General features: G+C 31.3%; 1 protein-coding gene across 1 annotated transcript in view; it reads left to right on the plus strand.

Annotated features, from left to right (window-relative positions):
- Positions 1–1121: 1121 nt before the first annotated feature.
- The window catches only part of LOC111054960 (probable E3 ubiquitin-protein ligase HECTD2), a 77468-nt gene continuing 61202 nt past the window's right edge, over positions 1122–17387 (plus strand). The window contains exons 1-2 of the mRNA XM_039427060.1: positions 1122–1213; positions 8220–8320. Coding sequence (XP_039282994.1) covers positions 8225–8320 — 96 coding nt within the window. The 5' untranslated portion in view covers positions 1122–1213; positions 8220–8224. The remainder of the gene's footprint in view (positions 1214–8219; positions 8321–17387) is intronic.

Consider the following 17387-nt stretch of genomic DNA (forward strand, 5'->3'; position numbering starts at 1 on the left):
TTATCATGTCATGTCAACAAATCAGATTATGTTGATAAAGTCGATTAAATTGTCTAGCTCGATAACATTTCTCGCTGATTGATTATGATTACACAGCTGGAAATAATTCTGTCTCTCTCCCACACAGGCACACGCATCTTCTGTTATCGAGAGACGACGAAATTATCATCTGTTTTCCAAGGATGAATTATCCTTTTAATTACTATTAAATGTTATAAAACTTTAAAGTGAAAAAGCACTCACATTATTTGATGTGGCGATGTCCGTTTCGTGCTGGTATCGCACATTTTCAAGCCAAACAGGAACTGAAGTGTTTAAGGTTATGAGGGTGAAATTTGGTGGGGGTGGAGGGGGGTTTTGGTGGTTAATGGAGGAGTATTTGAATGAGTTTGTCTTTAAATGAGTATTTAAATAAATGTTTTTCCCCTCCACCCCCACCAAATTTCACCCTCATAACCTTAAACACTTCAGTTCCTGTTTGGCTTGAAAATGTGCGATACCAGCACGAAACGGACGTCGCCACATCAAAAAATGTGAGTGCTTTTTCACTTGAAAGTTTTATAAAATTTAATAGTAATAATAATAGTGGAAACAAGATGGATAACCAACAACAAATATCCTTTTAATGTCGTTCAGCGAGTTTTCCAAAGAATGAGACCTAGTGCAATCGAATCTTTATATCATAAACCCACTATGTTCCAAATTACGTGAAAATCGTAAGAGCAGTTTTCGAGATCCGTAAAACATAAATAACCAGATATAAAAATAACCAGATATATACAGAAATTGCTCGCTTAATATAATAGGATATGTTATCAGCTGTCCTGCCATATATAGAATGCAGTGGCAAGGCTGCATTCGTCAACGCAGCGAATTCGTCAGGTGCATTCGTCAGCTGCATTCGTCAATCGTCAACGCTGTTCTTCTATCTTTCTGGCATTATAACGTGGACCTCACTATGGGCCCATTTGGGGGAAACTGGGGGAAACTTGGAAATAGAAGGGGTTTGTGTACGTTTCCCGGCCAGGGGGCATTTATCGACTGCCACAGGGGGCGGAGACGCTGGTACCAAGCTACTGTGGTAGGTATTGCTTTCCGTGGCAACTTATTCTTTCAGTATGCCACGATTCAGGCCTGATAAATTACACGCCAGACGACAATGAGCCTAAACGTGTGTGAAATTCCTTTATTTGTTCACAGCTTGAGACCTGTGGTGAGTGTGTGCATCAATATAGGCTTTCTTCCACTTTTCATTCATGAAAATCAAGAATAGGCCTACTGAATTTTTAATCAAGAGTTCAATAGGCTTTGTTTGTTCTAATGTCTAATCTAGGTATTAATCTATTACTGTACTTGTATTCACAATTTGTTATGTATTTCAAAATAAGTCTATTACATGGGAAACCATAGTTGGCAAGAGATCCCGGGTTCAAACCCACTAACATTTTCTAACATGCGGTCACTCTCGTGTTATCGAATGGGCATGTAAAACTGTTGGTACTGGCTGAAGTATGACATTCGTGAGGCCCATTGACGGCTTCAATTATACAGAGTGACACAGAATAACGGGAACTTTTAAAACGCCATAAAAAATTAGTGGAAAGATCAAAAATGATTTTATTCAAACTAATATGTAAAGTTCAAGACTTGCCATTTGCGAATTATTAATAACATCTCTCTTTCCTCCAGCACACCACATCTTTTTAGCAATATTCATTTTCATGTGCTATTTGCATTGTTACTGTAATTGTAATTGTTTTATTGCTCATTGCTTTTTCTGATTGTATTTTTGTGTGAAGTGAATAGATAGAAATTGAAGTAGGGTACTTGGAGAAAGTAAAGAGCCTGTATTACAGTGACTATAGAAATAATCTTTTATTTTCATAAGGGCAACTGAAATACTGTAATTGAAACACAAAATACAAGTTTTATGAAGCACCCTTCTATTTTATCACAACAGTAGTTTGTTAGATGAAATAAGTAAAGAGGAGAAAGTATCACAGTGACTACTGTATAAAAATCTTTTATTTTCATAAGGGCAACTGAAATACTGTAATTGAAACACAAAATACAAGTTTTATGAAGCACCCTTCTATTTTATCACAACAGTAGTTTGTTAGATGAAATAAAAGATTTGAATGATTTATTATTTTAGGACTTCAAATAACTATGCATTCTTTATTCATTTATACAATAAGTATACATTATCAAAATGATAGGGAGAGGAAAATAAGGAAACCTTGTGCTATTCCTCTCCCAAATTTAGATGAGGTTACACATAGTACGAAACAGGAAGTCTTGTAGTTCTTCAATTCATAAACTTTTCAGTCCTCAAGTATTTTCACAAAGTAGATTCAAGTAGTGCTTCAAAACTAAACATAGAAGAAATATTTCACATTATTATAACTAAAATAGGGAATATTCACATATTAAAAATATAATTTTGAAGAGTTACCGAAAAACAAACATTATTCAAATTGATATAAGTGCTAGTTTGCTCTGTTGAAAAACTCTGAGACTTGGATGAAATGTTGAAGCGCAAATCTGATGTCTGATAGAGAGCGAGGCAGTGATTAAAGCTATCGAGTTCTCGATAATAATACATCTATTATGAATAATTCAGACCACTGACGTCAATCTAGATTAAAAATTCAGATTACAAAGCTGAGAGTAGCAGAATATTTCTAAACTGTAACGAATCCTGGCGATTCCGTTGCCAGACCTAATTGTTTCCAAGTTACATAATATCCTAATTGAATCAACTCATTTGATTGATTGAATTAATGGAACTTCTGATCATTTGAAATAGTGTGTCAATCTTACTAAACTCGGGTTGCCTAGTTTTTGCCTAGGCCTACTTGCAGTTTGTTGCAACAATATCAATTTACGGAGCATCCGGCTTTGTAGTAAAGGCTACTCGAAATGATGAATTTAGGCATTCCATTGATCATGTCCACGGTTCTGTTTAGCGGATCAAACGAGGGTATTTACTATTCAGCACAATCAACCCACACATTGATTCATACAATAAGTAGATCATCAAAGTGATAGGGAGAGAAAAAATAAGGTGACCTTGTGCTACTCCTAACCCAAATTTAGATAAGGTTACACATAACACCCGAAACAGGTCAAGTCTTGTAGTTGTTCACTTCACAAAACTTTCAGTCCTTAATTATTTTTACAAAGTAGATTTTAAAATTCAGATATTGTGCTATTCCTCTCCCAAATTTAGATAAGCTTACACTTGGCACCTGAAATAGGTTAAGTCTTGTAGTTATTCATTCCACAAAATTTCCAGTCCTTAATTATTTACACAAAGTAGATTTTAAAATTTATATAGCCTACTTCAAAACCAAACATAGAAGAAATATTTCATATTATTGTCACTAAAATAGGAGATATTCACATATTGAAGAAATAATTTCGCAGGACCAAAAAAGAAACTTAATATTCTGAAACTTGGAAATTTATTAATTTATACATTGCATGATAGATTCAATATCGTTCTCAACTATGAATGATTGGGAAAGGAACAACAGGCTTGAAGCTCAAAACTTTTCTTTTCCCAAATTTTGATAGAAATTTAAATAAATGAATAAATAAATAAATAATAAATAATTTTATTTGTACACGGTATAACCATACAAATGAGTTGAGTATAACAAATTCTAACAATGACTAAATTAAACCAGATGAACAAAATGTTTGGTAATAGATCAAACTAATAACAAGATCCAATTATAAATATTTGCATTCAACCGCGAACAATGAAAGTACCCACGTTACAATCAATAAACATTATTACTATGAATCTCTAACATTCAACAAGCTCACATTAGAAGGTACAAGGTAATTCCTAACCAATAAATTAAATAGATTCCACACATTCAAATAACTGAGTAACTTAAATACATTCAACAAGTTCAGCAAATCCGATAAGTTTTATACATTCAACAAATCCACTAAACTCAAAAAGCTTAACAATTTCAGTTAACTTAACTAATTCAATTAGTTTAAACTGTAAAAACATAATGACAAGAAGCAATAAATTTACATGAAAAAGGTAAGAAGTTCAAATCTATATAAACAAGTTTTCAAGCACCATTGAAAGCTCGTTTGTTCCAGAAACAGTGAATATTGACTAGAATTGGATAGAAATTTAGAAATTCACTTTCCATATTTAGCCTATTCTGTATCTGATTATTTATAGAATCACTTTATACTCTTTGATTTGCAGTTTAGGCCTATTATGCACTTGCATTTGGATCAATTGATTCTGCAGTTTAATTGATAAGTAAACTTAAATCACTAATAATAAAATTATTGTCAATAAATGTTTGGGAATATTCTCATGATTCTCAATCATATTACAAACTCATGACTGTAAAACTGGAGGATATGATTGATATAAAGCTTTTACCTTTCATCATTTCCAATTTTAGTTATCGTTTGCATATTTTATTTTATTCTATATACAGTATAATATTGTTTCTATTATAATTATCTCCTCTCTTCGATGAGCAACATACTAGTAGGTACAAGACAATCCAGGTGACTTATCTCTTTTTTAGAGAAAAGATAATAAATTAATGGCAGTGCATGAGATGATTGACTGGATTCACCTGCAAATTATTCATATTTGTAAGTTTCTCTTCTATGAAATAACGTATTGTGATTTATGTAATGGATATTCTTATTTCTGACGATATTCATCTGTAAAGTTCACTGTATAGTGTTGAATAAATAAATTTATTATTATTATCAGTTTGATTTGATTTTGTGCTTGTGTGAATAAATTGAATGCTCTCCTCCAATAGCAATCAGTCACACATCCTTATAAAAGCGATTTATGGATTGTTTTTTTTTTGTATCGCTTTCATCTCTTTCCAGTATACAAGAGTAATAGTACTTTACGTCACAAGTCCGGTAACAAACGTTTACCGCATAAGTATGATTGTTTCTGCCCGAAACGTAGTTGAGGGCAGAATTATCATAGGAATGCATAATATACGTTACCGTACAAGTTACGTACAATATTTTTTGTCATACTTTTCTCAGAAAGAATAATATTGCTGAGAAACAGTAACCATTACCTTACCTTCTGCTGTTCGAGTTACTGCATTCTATAAACATGACCTAGCCCATAGCTCCTAGGTCATAACAGACCCATCTAGCTCAAATAGAATAATAAAGGCCAATGTTAAAAAATGTCAGATGATTTCTTATAACTTGAAACTTATTAGATGAGTTCTAATAATATCTTAGTTATTCTATTAATTACTTATATATTATTAACTTACTCTCTTCTTCTCACTAAAGTTCTCAAATATAAGAAGTTTAAATTATTGTTACAAATATAACAACTGAAGACAATAACGCTAAGACTATATAGCTATTCGAATCATTTGAATGTTCCAATTTCGGAACTGAGAAACATACTCGACTGTAAAGAAATTCATATGATCTCTTTACAGTATAGTATGCTGTAATGAAAATCACATGTTTTCTTGTACTGCAAACAGCTGTTTACCGGCTTGATTTGATGCATGGGAAACAGCTGCAATTGAGTAAGTATGACAAAAATACTTTTAAATAAGGAGAGATCTTGATCCCTATAAATGTGATTCATGAATAATATTCTATCTTGAAGTAAATGTATTTCTTTCCAATAATTAAAATCCCAATTAAAATGCTGTAAATCACCCTCAAGATGAGGGCGATATCTGCTACTGCAGATATTGACATCAGGGTAAACAGCTAGATGGAAATTTACAGCATTCGATTGAAAACACAAATTGAAATTGTCAATCAATTTTATTATTATATATAAAAGTGGTTGACAATTTCAATTATTGTTTTCATTATGGAAAAGTACCACATCACACACAACACAGCACTTAATTGGGATTTTTGTTTAATAATAGTAAATTATTCATTAATTAGCATTTGGACAAATGTAGCTTCAAATTTATTCCAATCTATTTCTTTCCAGTTTACAATAGTAAATACTCAATAATATTATAGTTAGTTATCAGTTTGATAAAATGATATCTGATCCAATTTTATAGGACTGATGTAGAAGAAAATCTTTGAATAGACTCGTAATAATTGTGGTTTTCTATTGTAGGCCATTTCAGATCTCTTGAGAGATATTAGGCCACAATGGAAACCTATTTGTGGTAATAAATAATGTTAAAGTAGCTGGGATGGCTTACTTCCTTGACGCCACTTCTTGTAATGCGGTCGTTGGTTTTACTTCGGCTCATCTCATTCAATTACAAATCATTCATTCCTTTTTTGGTCTACGATTTGTTTCAGCTATGCGCTTTTGGAAGAAGTTCTAATCATATTGATATATTAATCAATGAGAAAATTTGAAGAGGAGTTGATCAATTGTGTTGATGTTGTAATAATTGTAATTTATGAATTGTTCGTGTGCAACTCTTTGTATGGGGCATGACCCTTATGCCAAATGAAGCTAATTTATTTATATTAATCAATGAGGTCAAAAGCATCACATTTACTCATATATAAATTTGTTTTTGAACTATTTTTAACGACACTACAGTCTAATATCTTTGAATATGAGTTATTAAAACTAGTATTCACTGTGTACTAGCATAGAGAAACAATAGCGTAAGTACTATTGTATAGCTTATGCTATTGTTTCTCTATGGTACTAGTGAGTACTAATTTTAATAACTAATATTCAAAGATATTAGACTGTTAGTGTCGTTAAAAATAGTTCAAAAACGGATTATTATTTTTGTAATAATCACATATTACAGTATATTACAGTAATATTACAGTTTGTCATGGATAATGAAATAGATGAATATATAAATTATGTATTAAGTCAGAAGCATCACAAATGGAGAAAATTTTTTTCAATATTTGATTGAAATTTTATCAAAGTATGTACGGTAAATATAGAAAAGATTTCAGTTCTTAGGCCAATACTTATTATTTAAAAATTTGGGATTATTCTTCAGTGGTTCCTCCACAACTAAAATTGATAGCTCCTAACAATGAACCTGAATAGAAATAGAGATAATGAGCTATTCTAACAATAAACCTTTTTAGAAATTTTTCGTTGTCCCTACCTTTTTGTACTTCAAATGTAGGCTATGGAGAGATAAATTCTACCTGCAATAATTTTTGGTTGGTTTTCTTAGTTATCCATAACATGCATTATCAATTAAGAATTCTATAGAATAAAAACGTAAATCAATTAAAAATTAAACTTAGGTACTCATTCCTAATAGCCTTTTTGTAATTCATTGCTCTTAATCTATGGTGAGCAGTGCTTCATATAGAAGTCTCCAATCATAAAATATTCATTTCTGTTTGCGCTTACATTATAGAGTAGAAAATTGTGTTTTATTCATGATGGATGAGTATCTGAGCTGTTCAATAATTCTCATAATATCACCTTAGAAGTCAGTGAACTCTATAAATTAGTAATAGAATCGCCGTATGCTGTAGATATAACAAGACTAAAATTTCCGTTGTACTATCTATTTATTCAGATATTTTCGTAGGTTTACCTATTTATTTTATTTCCAACGGTTACACAGTTTGCAACTAAACTACAATAATGTGGCAGAATGATTTTTGTGTTCTTCTCTTTTTCTCATTCTGATTATCTTCTAAATCTCTTGGAGCTCCCATAACCCACTTTCCTGCTTAATGATATATTATATAAATTATGACAAAAAATAATATAAAAGAACACAGTTTCATTTTTGTCAAATCCACTGCAGTTTATTAGAAACTGCAGTCTAATAAATGTGGATGTGACAAAATAAAACTGTGTTCTTTCAGCAACCACAGAGAAATTCCACAAAATTAATTCCCATTCAACAAATTTTATCAAAAAGTATAGAATTATTATTATTTGAATTCTATTTTATTTTATTCACTTCTTGTGTTCCAATGTTCTGTTTGGAAACTATTTGTACGGTACTTGAGTTTGGATATTTTGCAAATTTATTATATGTATCTGCATGGTCTAAAAGCAATCTGGCAACGTTGTGGAGATATATGAGGATGGAGCTATAATGTACCTGGAATACATGTACCTAGAAATGTATTCTAGGTTCATTGAATAGAGTTATCTGCTTTGTCTAATGACAGACAAGGATAGCAACACCAAAGTTAATCAGGTGCTGACTTTATAACGAGAATCTTACTATGAATTTTCTGATTTTCATTTACAGTCAAAATGAAAACAGCATCTGGAGAAGGAGAAGGGGCGGTTGAGTTTTACACATGGCAATGGCAGTCTTATCGATGTACCCGGCCTCGATTTCTCGTCTTGGTAAGTGACTGTTTGTCTAAGTGTCCGAAATTTAAAAAATAACTACTATATTCCATGGATTTAACTCTCCTTTCGATTAGAAGAGGATTCAAATCAGTTGGAAGATCTCTTTGTTCTCTTTGGACTTGAAGTGAGGTCCACGTTATAATGGCAGTTGACAAAGATAGGCGAACAGCCGTCGCCGATTCTCTGCCTTGCCACTGACTTCTGTAGAAGATAGCTGATACCGGTATAATAATAACCGTTCATTCTTGTTTAGAATAATCATTCATTTTTCATTCTTCAAAATATTATATTCTGCAATGATTAAAAATAGATTTTCATAATTGAGGATGAATATTCTATTGATTGATGATATTTCCACATGGTTAAAAACGATCTGGCAACGTTGTAGAGGTTGAAAGGGATAGCGCTATAGTGAGGTCCACTTTATAATGGCAATGGATGAATATAGTAGAATAGCGATGCCGATTCTCTGCATTAATTAATTATATTTCTACACTGTCAAAAACAAAATTGACATCGTTGTGGACCTAGAAAAGGATAGTACCACCGGCTTTGTCAAATGATAGACAAGGATAGCAAAACCAGAGTTGAACAAATACTGTCATTATAACGTGGACCTCACTATATTTGCTCTGTCGAATGATAAACAAGGACGGCAACACCAATCTTAATCAAATACTGCTATCTCTGAATTGCTCCAACATTACTTTTCTATTCCATGGATTAAACTCTTGACTTGAATAGAAGAGGATTTAACTAGTAGTTCTGTGAACAGTAAACCTCACGCAGTTCTCTCATCCACAAGTATCTGGTCTCACCTGTTTACCGGCCTTCCAGACATCTGTGTAATGCATGCAATGAATAATCCACTTGTCACCTGATTGATTATGAATGGTTCTATATCTGATTAATCCTATCTTCAGTGTAGACGATATACTCGTATATATAGTAATATCAGAGTATGGAGGTAATTCCTTTTCCTTTCATATCATCCTTGAAATGCAAAATTTCAAAAAAACCTTGTGTATAGGCCTACATCGACGCGCAGTTAAAAAACGAATATTCTTTCCAAATCTCATACAATTCTATCAACGCGTTTGCCCGTAAATGCGTTACATACATACAGACAAAAAAATCCGAGTTAAAACATAGACCTCACTTCGTTCGGTCAAATAAATTTGAAAAAGCATGGAAGATCTCTCTCTGTAGCCCTAGGGTTACACCTTAATTTGATGATGTATCTGAGTGGGTACAGAGTTTTTTCTGGCTCTCTCCCACAAATGACAAAAAGCAAATGAAATAAAACAGAGCCGATTTCCTATTTGTCTTTGTTGCATTTCAAATGGCCGCAGAAACAAACTAAACGTTCCAGTCATGCGATCTGCTCTTCTTCCCTTTTTAGTGTTCCACTTCACGCTATGCTGAAATCGGACTGAATTTTGTTATTATTTCTTCAATCAAGGTCATCACTTTGTGATGAGATCGACGTATTTTGAATAATATCTTATTCATATTGAATCCATTGAAGATTAGAGAGAATAATGAGGAATGAAAAATTAGTGGAAAATAGGCCTATATATATGGTCAGATTAAATAGATTCCAGTATATTCTTTATTGATTCGTACAAGGATATTAATTAATTCATAATAGGAATTTGAATGAAATTGCAAGTATATTCATTTATTCAATTAGCACAATAAGTAGCCTACATCATCAAAATGATAGGGAGAGAAAAAATAAGGTAACCTTGTGATATTCCTCTCATAAATATAGATAAGGTTACACATAGTCCGAATTAAGTCTTGTAGTTGTTCACTTGATCTATGTTATACAACTAATCCATTGAAGATTAGAGAGAATAATGAGTAATGAAAAATTAGTAGAAGATAATATTTATATGGTCAGATTGAATAGACATCATAGATTTAAAATTGAGTAGATTATTATAATAATACGGTCAGATTGAGAAGTACACATTATTATAGATTTTCATTGTTCATGGAAGTCTGCATTGATATAGACGGTGATATTTTATTTATTTATAGATGGAAATTACTGAGATATTGCAATTATACAAATGCTAATGAATTAATTATTATTATTAAACGAAAATCCAAATCGAATGTTTTAATTCACCCCGAAGTCTTATGCTACTGCAAATATTGACAACAGGGTAAACAGCTACTGTAGATAGAAATTCGATGAGCGCTACTATTCAAAAATTATTAGTTAGCCCGGGAAACGAACCCAGTAATTCCTAAATTTTCGGGCTGACAAATAATTTTTGATAGCGCTCATCGAATCTCCTTCTAGCTGTTTACCCTGTTGTCAATATTTGCAGTAGCAGAGGTCTTCGGGGTGAATTACAGCATTTAATTTGGATTTTCGTTTGATAATAATAAAAATCTTATTTATTCATTTATTTATTGGATAGAGAAAACAATACAATAGTCGGAGAAAAAATAGGCTATCGCCAAAAACTTCTTCAATTTCCTCATTTTGTCTCAAATTGTCCAAATATTATGGGGGCTTGTCCATTTCAATTTTTGCAAATAAAATACTCTACAGATCTATCGACAAATTCTGTCATTTTTGTGGGGGACACATTTTTTGTAAATTTTTCCACCAATACTGATGATATATTTTGAAAAAGTTCTCCCAATTTTGACAAGCTTATACTACAGACAAAGTTTATTTTCTGTGCTTTTATGTTGTGTGGATACCGTATCTTATCAGATAAGATATCAACCCATAAAAGCACAGAGAATTCTGTACTTATGCTATTAAAAAGTCTACTCTTATTATAATAATAAGGGTATAATTATTTAATTCTATTTCCACACAGAAAATACTAAACATGTGGAAGACGCATATTATTAAAAAATTCTGAAACTATCTACAGTATTGTATGTAATTATGAATTGTAAACTATATATCTAATATTTTCTGTAAATGATGTACAGTAGTAGTTTTAGTTTTTTTGGAAACTAAAGATTTATTTATCATTTATTTCATATATTATAAAAACATTGATGATCCTTGGATTTGTGGTAGCTCATGATAAAAAATGGTTAATTTCTATGAGTTTCTAAAATATATATTTCATGTATATAGAAATGAGTAGATGAGTACCGTAGCCTAACTATTTTCTATTTTAATTATTCTAACTAGCTTATTGCAAATCAGTTTTTAATGAATGATAATTCGTATTCCATCTCTGTTCCTAATTCACTTTCCTAAAGTGATGTTTTATTATTGAAGAAATATAATTATTATTAAAATTTAGTGATTTGGGAAGACCTCAAAATGGAGTGAATCAATGATATTAACTCCAATCTTATTTTCATAGCCAATGGATTTTCAAAATTTGGCGTCAATAAAAACAGGATAATGCGTTTCAGATAGGCCTACATGTGAGGTCTACGCTATAATGTCAGTGTTTGATTGGCAATGGTATTGCTATCCTTGTTATCATTCAATAAAGCGGTTAGCACTATCTCTTTCTCGCTTTGCTCTGTTGCCTGATCGTCTTCTTATAGAATTAATAATCAATTAACAAAATATTTCATTTCAATTATGAAAATTTACTATTAAATCATTGAGAATATAATTATTATTTGATGAAATATAATTGTTTATTTAAAATGAGAATGAACAGCTAATATTACATCAATAAACCTGTATCAGCTACCGTCTATAGAAGGCATTGACAAGACAGAGGTTCGGCAACTTTGTTCTCCTATTCTTCTCCACTGCCATTATAACTTGGTCCTCACTGTAGTGTAAACCTCACACCCAGTCAGTAATTTTCAATCAATTGAGTCGATTGACATTCCCTGACACACCCGCTACTGACCAACAAACAATAATGAAAAGGATTGACCTTGTCAGGGTTGTCAAACAAAGAGAATAAATAGGAGAGCACCGCCCATATGACATACACCTGTACTGTGTATAGCTGTACTGTACTTTGTATAGCTGAAGGCCTACTGTGTGACGTCACCAGTCCAATATCTCCATGGAGTAGAGCTCCACAACAGTTCAGACATTCACTGCACTTTTCCTTCTATAAATAGGAATCACGCCAGATATTTGAAACGGAACTCATTTTTAGAACTGTTCGGTGTCTATTTTTGAAACCCACTATATTGACATCTGTCTTGGTTAAAATGAATATAAAGTTAGAGAGACATAGAAATTTTGAGATTATGAGCTTTACTTGATATTCCCCCACAGAATAAAATGAACATGGAAATAACATTTGGTTGATGAATGAAATATCACTAAGTATTTGGTGGAATGTAGTGATATTTATTTATAATGAAAACACAAAGATTCAGTCAAATATCACGGATTAATTTGGAGAAAAACTCAAAACTTTTCCAACACGATGACATCTTCAAAAATCATTTTGTATAGCCAACTAATGATTCATAATTAAATTTATTGAGCAATATTATTTTTGATGCTTTGAACTGTCAAACTTTAGAGGAAAAACAAGAGCAGCATATTCATAATGATAATAAAATCAATGACTGATGAAAGGTAGATTATATAGGGAAGACACTTGAGTATTTCCAGAAAAAATTTCCTACAATAATAATGAACTACATATTTGGAAATAGTCTTGACTCTCTAAAATATTATTTTTATGACCTTAGATTTATTAGTATTTAGATGGAAATAACCGAATATTGCAATTATTCAAATGCTAATGAATAATTATTATTATTATCAAACGAAAATCCAAATAAATTATGTAAATCACTCAAAAGACTTCTGCTTCTCTCTAGCTGATCACCCTCTTGTCAATATTTGCAGTAGCAGAAGTCTTCGGGGTGATTTACATACTTTAATTTTGATTTTCGTTTAATAATCGTTATTTGTATTTTTTTAATATGATATGAATCCTCGAGGATTTGAATAATTTTCTATACTTAATGACAATCATCCTTCTAAAGGATTTCATACAATCATTATGAACAGGATGTTTGCAAAGTTTTTATCAAGTAGTAGCATGCAGCCAAAAATGATTTTTCATTCTTGATATAAATTTGATCAGTGAAATTCAATCTAAATTAATAAAATTGTGTCTTCCTCACTTATTGATAGGTGTTTTAAATTTTATACTGGTGAATAGTCTCAAACATGTTAAAGTATTTCATTGTCATCAATCATAATGCAGTTGTAGCCTTCTAAACAATCATCTTATCAATAATAACATCCTATTGGGAAAATATTATTCAGGAATAATTTTACAATATTTTTATTGAGGAGTATAAAAGATAGAACAGTGAAGCTCGAGTTTTCAATGTTAAGATCGAATTGTATATTTATTTGATAATAGAACTTCCTGTGAAGAAGAATTTCAGAGGATGTTAATCACTTAAAGGTTTGAGGGGAAAGTATAAGCTTCGGGAAATATTCAGCATCCAAAAACCTGTTGATTGAATTGTTTATTCCGATTTTCTGTTATTGATAGAGAATGATAAAGCTGGGTTTACACCAAAATGTTAATAACTTGATCCTTATAGATTCTATTAGATTGAACGGAACTTGACAAACACATATGTTCATCATGTGTATGATAAGTTATATTAAACCTAATAGAATCTATAAGGATTAAGTTATTCACATTTTGTTAATAACTTTGGTGTAAACCCAGCTTTATCATTCTCTATCAATAATAGAAAATCGGAATTAACAATTCAATCAACAGGTTTTTCAATCAACAGCTTAACAAATGTTTAACATGGTAAACAAGTCCCAACAACTATTACAATAGAAAAGTCAGTTATTTGCACCATTTTTATTCTACCATCGGCTTTGTTTTTTTTTTTTCAATTTTCTCCAACCTCACGTTGAAAATTTTGCATATCATTCGCAGTTGTTGAGTGAGATACGGTAGACAAGATATGGAAAGATAGATATAGATGGTTAGTTAGATAGTTAAGATTTATTATAATTTTCATTAGTATTATTTATCTTGTATTTTGGCGAAATAAATATTCTATTCTATTATATTCTTAGTGGCGACAAGAGTATAGTATTTTGTTTTGTATCAGATAAGCTTTTCTGTATCAAACAAGTTTTTCTGTATCAAGTGCTGCCTTCACGCAAGCAAAGTAATTGAAAGCGCGAAGTCTAGACCGTCAACAGTGGACGCTTCCTATAGATTGACTTTGATCGATAGAGCCTATTATTCCTCATTATTTTCTCTCCTAGAGTAGACAGTAGGGCTATGCTTTAAGGGTAGCTCACTCAGTAAAGCATCGGACTTCATACGGGTAGAAGGTGACAGTTTTCACACCTTGTTTCACACTGTAATCTGAACGATAAAGTGATGGTGTAGATGATATACTCCTTCCTCTCTTCAATACTTTTACTCCCAACAAGTTAGATACAAGTAATGATTGCAGTTACTGGGTGAAACATATTTCTTTTTCAAAATTCAACTTCAAATTGATTTTCTTTTTCAAGATAATAACACTGTATACAACCAGCCCAAAAATCAATAGGTTCTGAAATTAATAATCTATCTTTTCTTCAATCAATTGAAGAAAACTGTTACTGCATGGTAAATGTTATCAAAAAATGATTAAATGTTAACAGATAATCAAGCAATTTCAAATTGAGTAGTATATTCTGTAATTCAGCTAAAAACTGAATTGAATTGGTTTTAAATTTCAGTATAATTTATAGATTGGATACTGGGTTTTATTTTTGAAATTCAGCTTTTCGCACCTATGATACATAATTAGGTAATGGATTAGGAATAAAGTATTGCAAATGTTCAATTGGGCAGAAAAGTGGTGAAGTAAATAGTGATAAACATAAATAGAAAAAAAGAAACGTTTTTACAGATAATCAATGAAGAACAGAAATTCATACACTTTTAAATTTATTTATTTCCGAGAAAAATCATCAGACGTTTTTACACATTTATGTTGAGAAGAAATTCATATTATTTGAATATAATTAATTAAACTATTCCCCTTCTCATTAAATACATAGTACTCCGGATAAGAAAGAAATGAATTCAAAGATTTCTTCCATTTAGAATTGATAATATTAGGTATTGTAAGTCTTATTATAAAGTTCATTAGGATAAATTATTACTCTTATGATAACACTGTCATCACACTATTATTCTGAAGCGTTAACATTATCCGATATATGAGAACTATTATAAAAATCCAGTCTTATCTAAGAGGAGAATGATTTAATTCAACCATAGAGCTTCAACAATAGAGTTCTACAGCAGAGAACGAATTTTAATGTTATCCAAACGAATTTTTAATTCATATGATTTTTCTGATAGGCAGAACTGTTAGTAATCCAGTCTTACATAAAAGGAGAATATTCTGTTTCAAATATAGAGTTTACAATAAAGTTCTCATACAATTTTTTTCTTTACAAAGACATATTGAGAGAATTAAACAGATTTAAGTTTATTTTCGGTAATTCTTCAAAATTATATTTTTAATATGTGAGTATTTCATATTTTAGTTATAATAATGTGAAATATTTCCTCTATGTTTAGTTTTGAAGCATGTAAATTTGAAAATCTACTTTGTGAGAATACTTGAGGACTGAACATTTTGTTAATTGAAGATCTACAAGATTTCCTATTTCGGACTATGTGTTATCTAAATTTGAGAGGAAAAATGAGGTAATCTTGTGCTATTCCTCTCCCTATCATTTTGATAATGTACTTATTGTATGAATGAATATACTTCCAATTTTATTCAAATTCCTAATGATTCCATTCTATTCTGATATCCATAGTTCATTTCATACTGACTTTCATTTTCCAATTAGAAAGAGTTTGATGTGATAATAATAGAGTGTTCCCATATCATATTTCACTTTGAATGTTGATTCAATCAGGAAAACACGATCTTATTTTTGTTTTGTGTAGTTGAGAAGTTGATATTGTGGTAATTATTCATATTGAATGAAAAAGACTGATAAATTGTCAAAAAACCACAGATTTACTAACGATCTAATATTTTCAAAAGTGTTCTATTCTACTGAATTGTTCAAGAGGTGATGGAGATTGTTGGCCCCTTTTACAGTAGGACTCGTATCAGTAATTGAATTTGTGCAACCCACCAAGAATGTGTTTTGTTAGCAAATAAGTGTAATGGCAACACCAATGACATGGGTCTGGCAAAGATTCCGCAACTCTTTCAGAGGTCTACGAATTCCAGAGGATGAATTGGTGAGCAATAAAATGAATAATTATTCGATTTCCAGATAAAAATGACAAACAGCAAAATTCATAGAAATACACTCTGCTAACTTGTAACTTGATTTTCTTTCATTTTTACTATTATAGCAGCTAGTGAGTGACTAAAGCTATTTATTTTTAACTCTTATAGAACCACTTGCACAATATCCTGTTAGATTTTAATAATAGAGAACCAGCAATCAGAAAGAGGCCTTCTTTCTAAAAATATCTTTTCTGATATCGTGGTCTTCAATTATGATTCAATCTAACAAGCTTTTGAGTCTCATTGATAAGAATATTGTTGATGAAGGTATGACCCATTGGCTCAGACTTTATACTAGTATTTCTGTGAACAGTAGACCTCGCGCAGTTATAACGACGTCCCAAACCATAAGCACATCCACACTGATACACTAACTATTTATTTGATCAGATCATGCTTACACAAGATTTAATTATCATATAACGCTTTCCGGAATTTAGCGCGAGAAAACCAGAAGACATCTAGGCGCCCAGACGAGCTGTTATAAGTTCTTTGCATCCTATTTAATAGTTCATAAAAATTGCATTCAATGAGGCATGCAATTTATAGTCATCTCGACAGCTGATTTATGATGAATAACTCTATAGTCTGATTTTCACTCTAATATTGACGTATGAAGGAGACTCTTTTTTCCTTTTATATTATCCTTGAAATGCAAAATTTCCAAAAACCTTGTATATACGTCGACGCGCAATTTAAAAAGGAACATACCTGTCAAATTTCATGAAAATCTATTACCGCGATTCGCCGTAAATGCGCAACATGTAAACATTTAAACATTAAG

The sequence above is a fragment of the Nilaparvata lugens genome, chromosome 4 (genome assembly GCF_014356525.2).
Source record: "Nilaparvata lugens isolate BPH chromosome 4, ASM1435652v1, whole genome shotgun sequence".
Classification (NCBI taxonomy): Eukaryota; Metazoa; Arthropoda; class Insecta; order Hemiptera; family Delphacidae; genus Nilaparvata; species Nilaparvata lugens.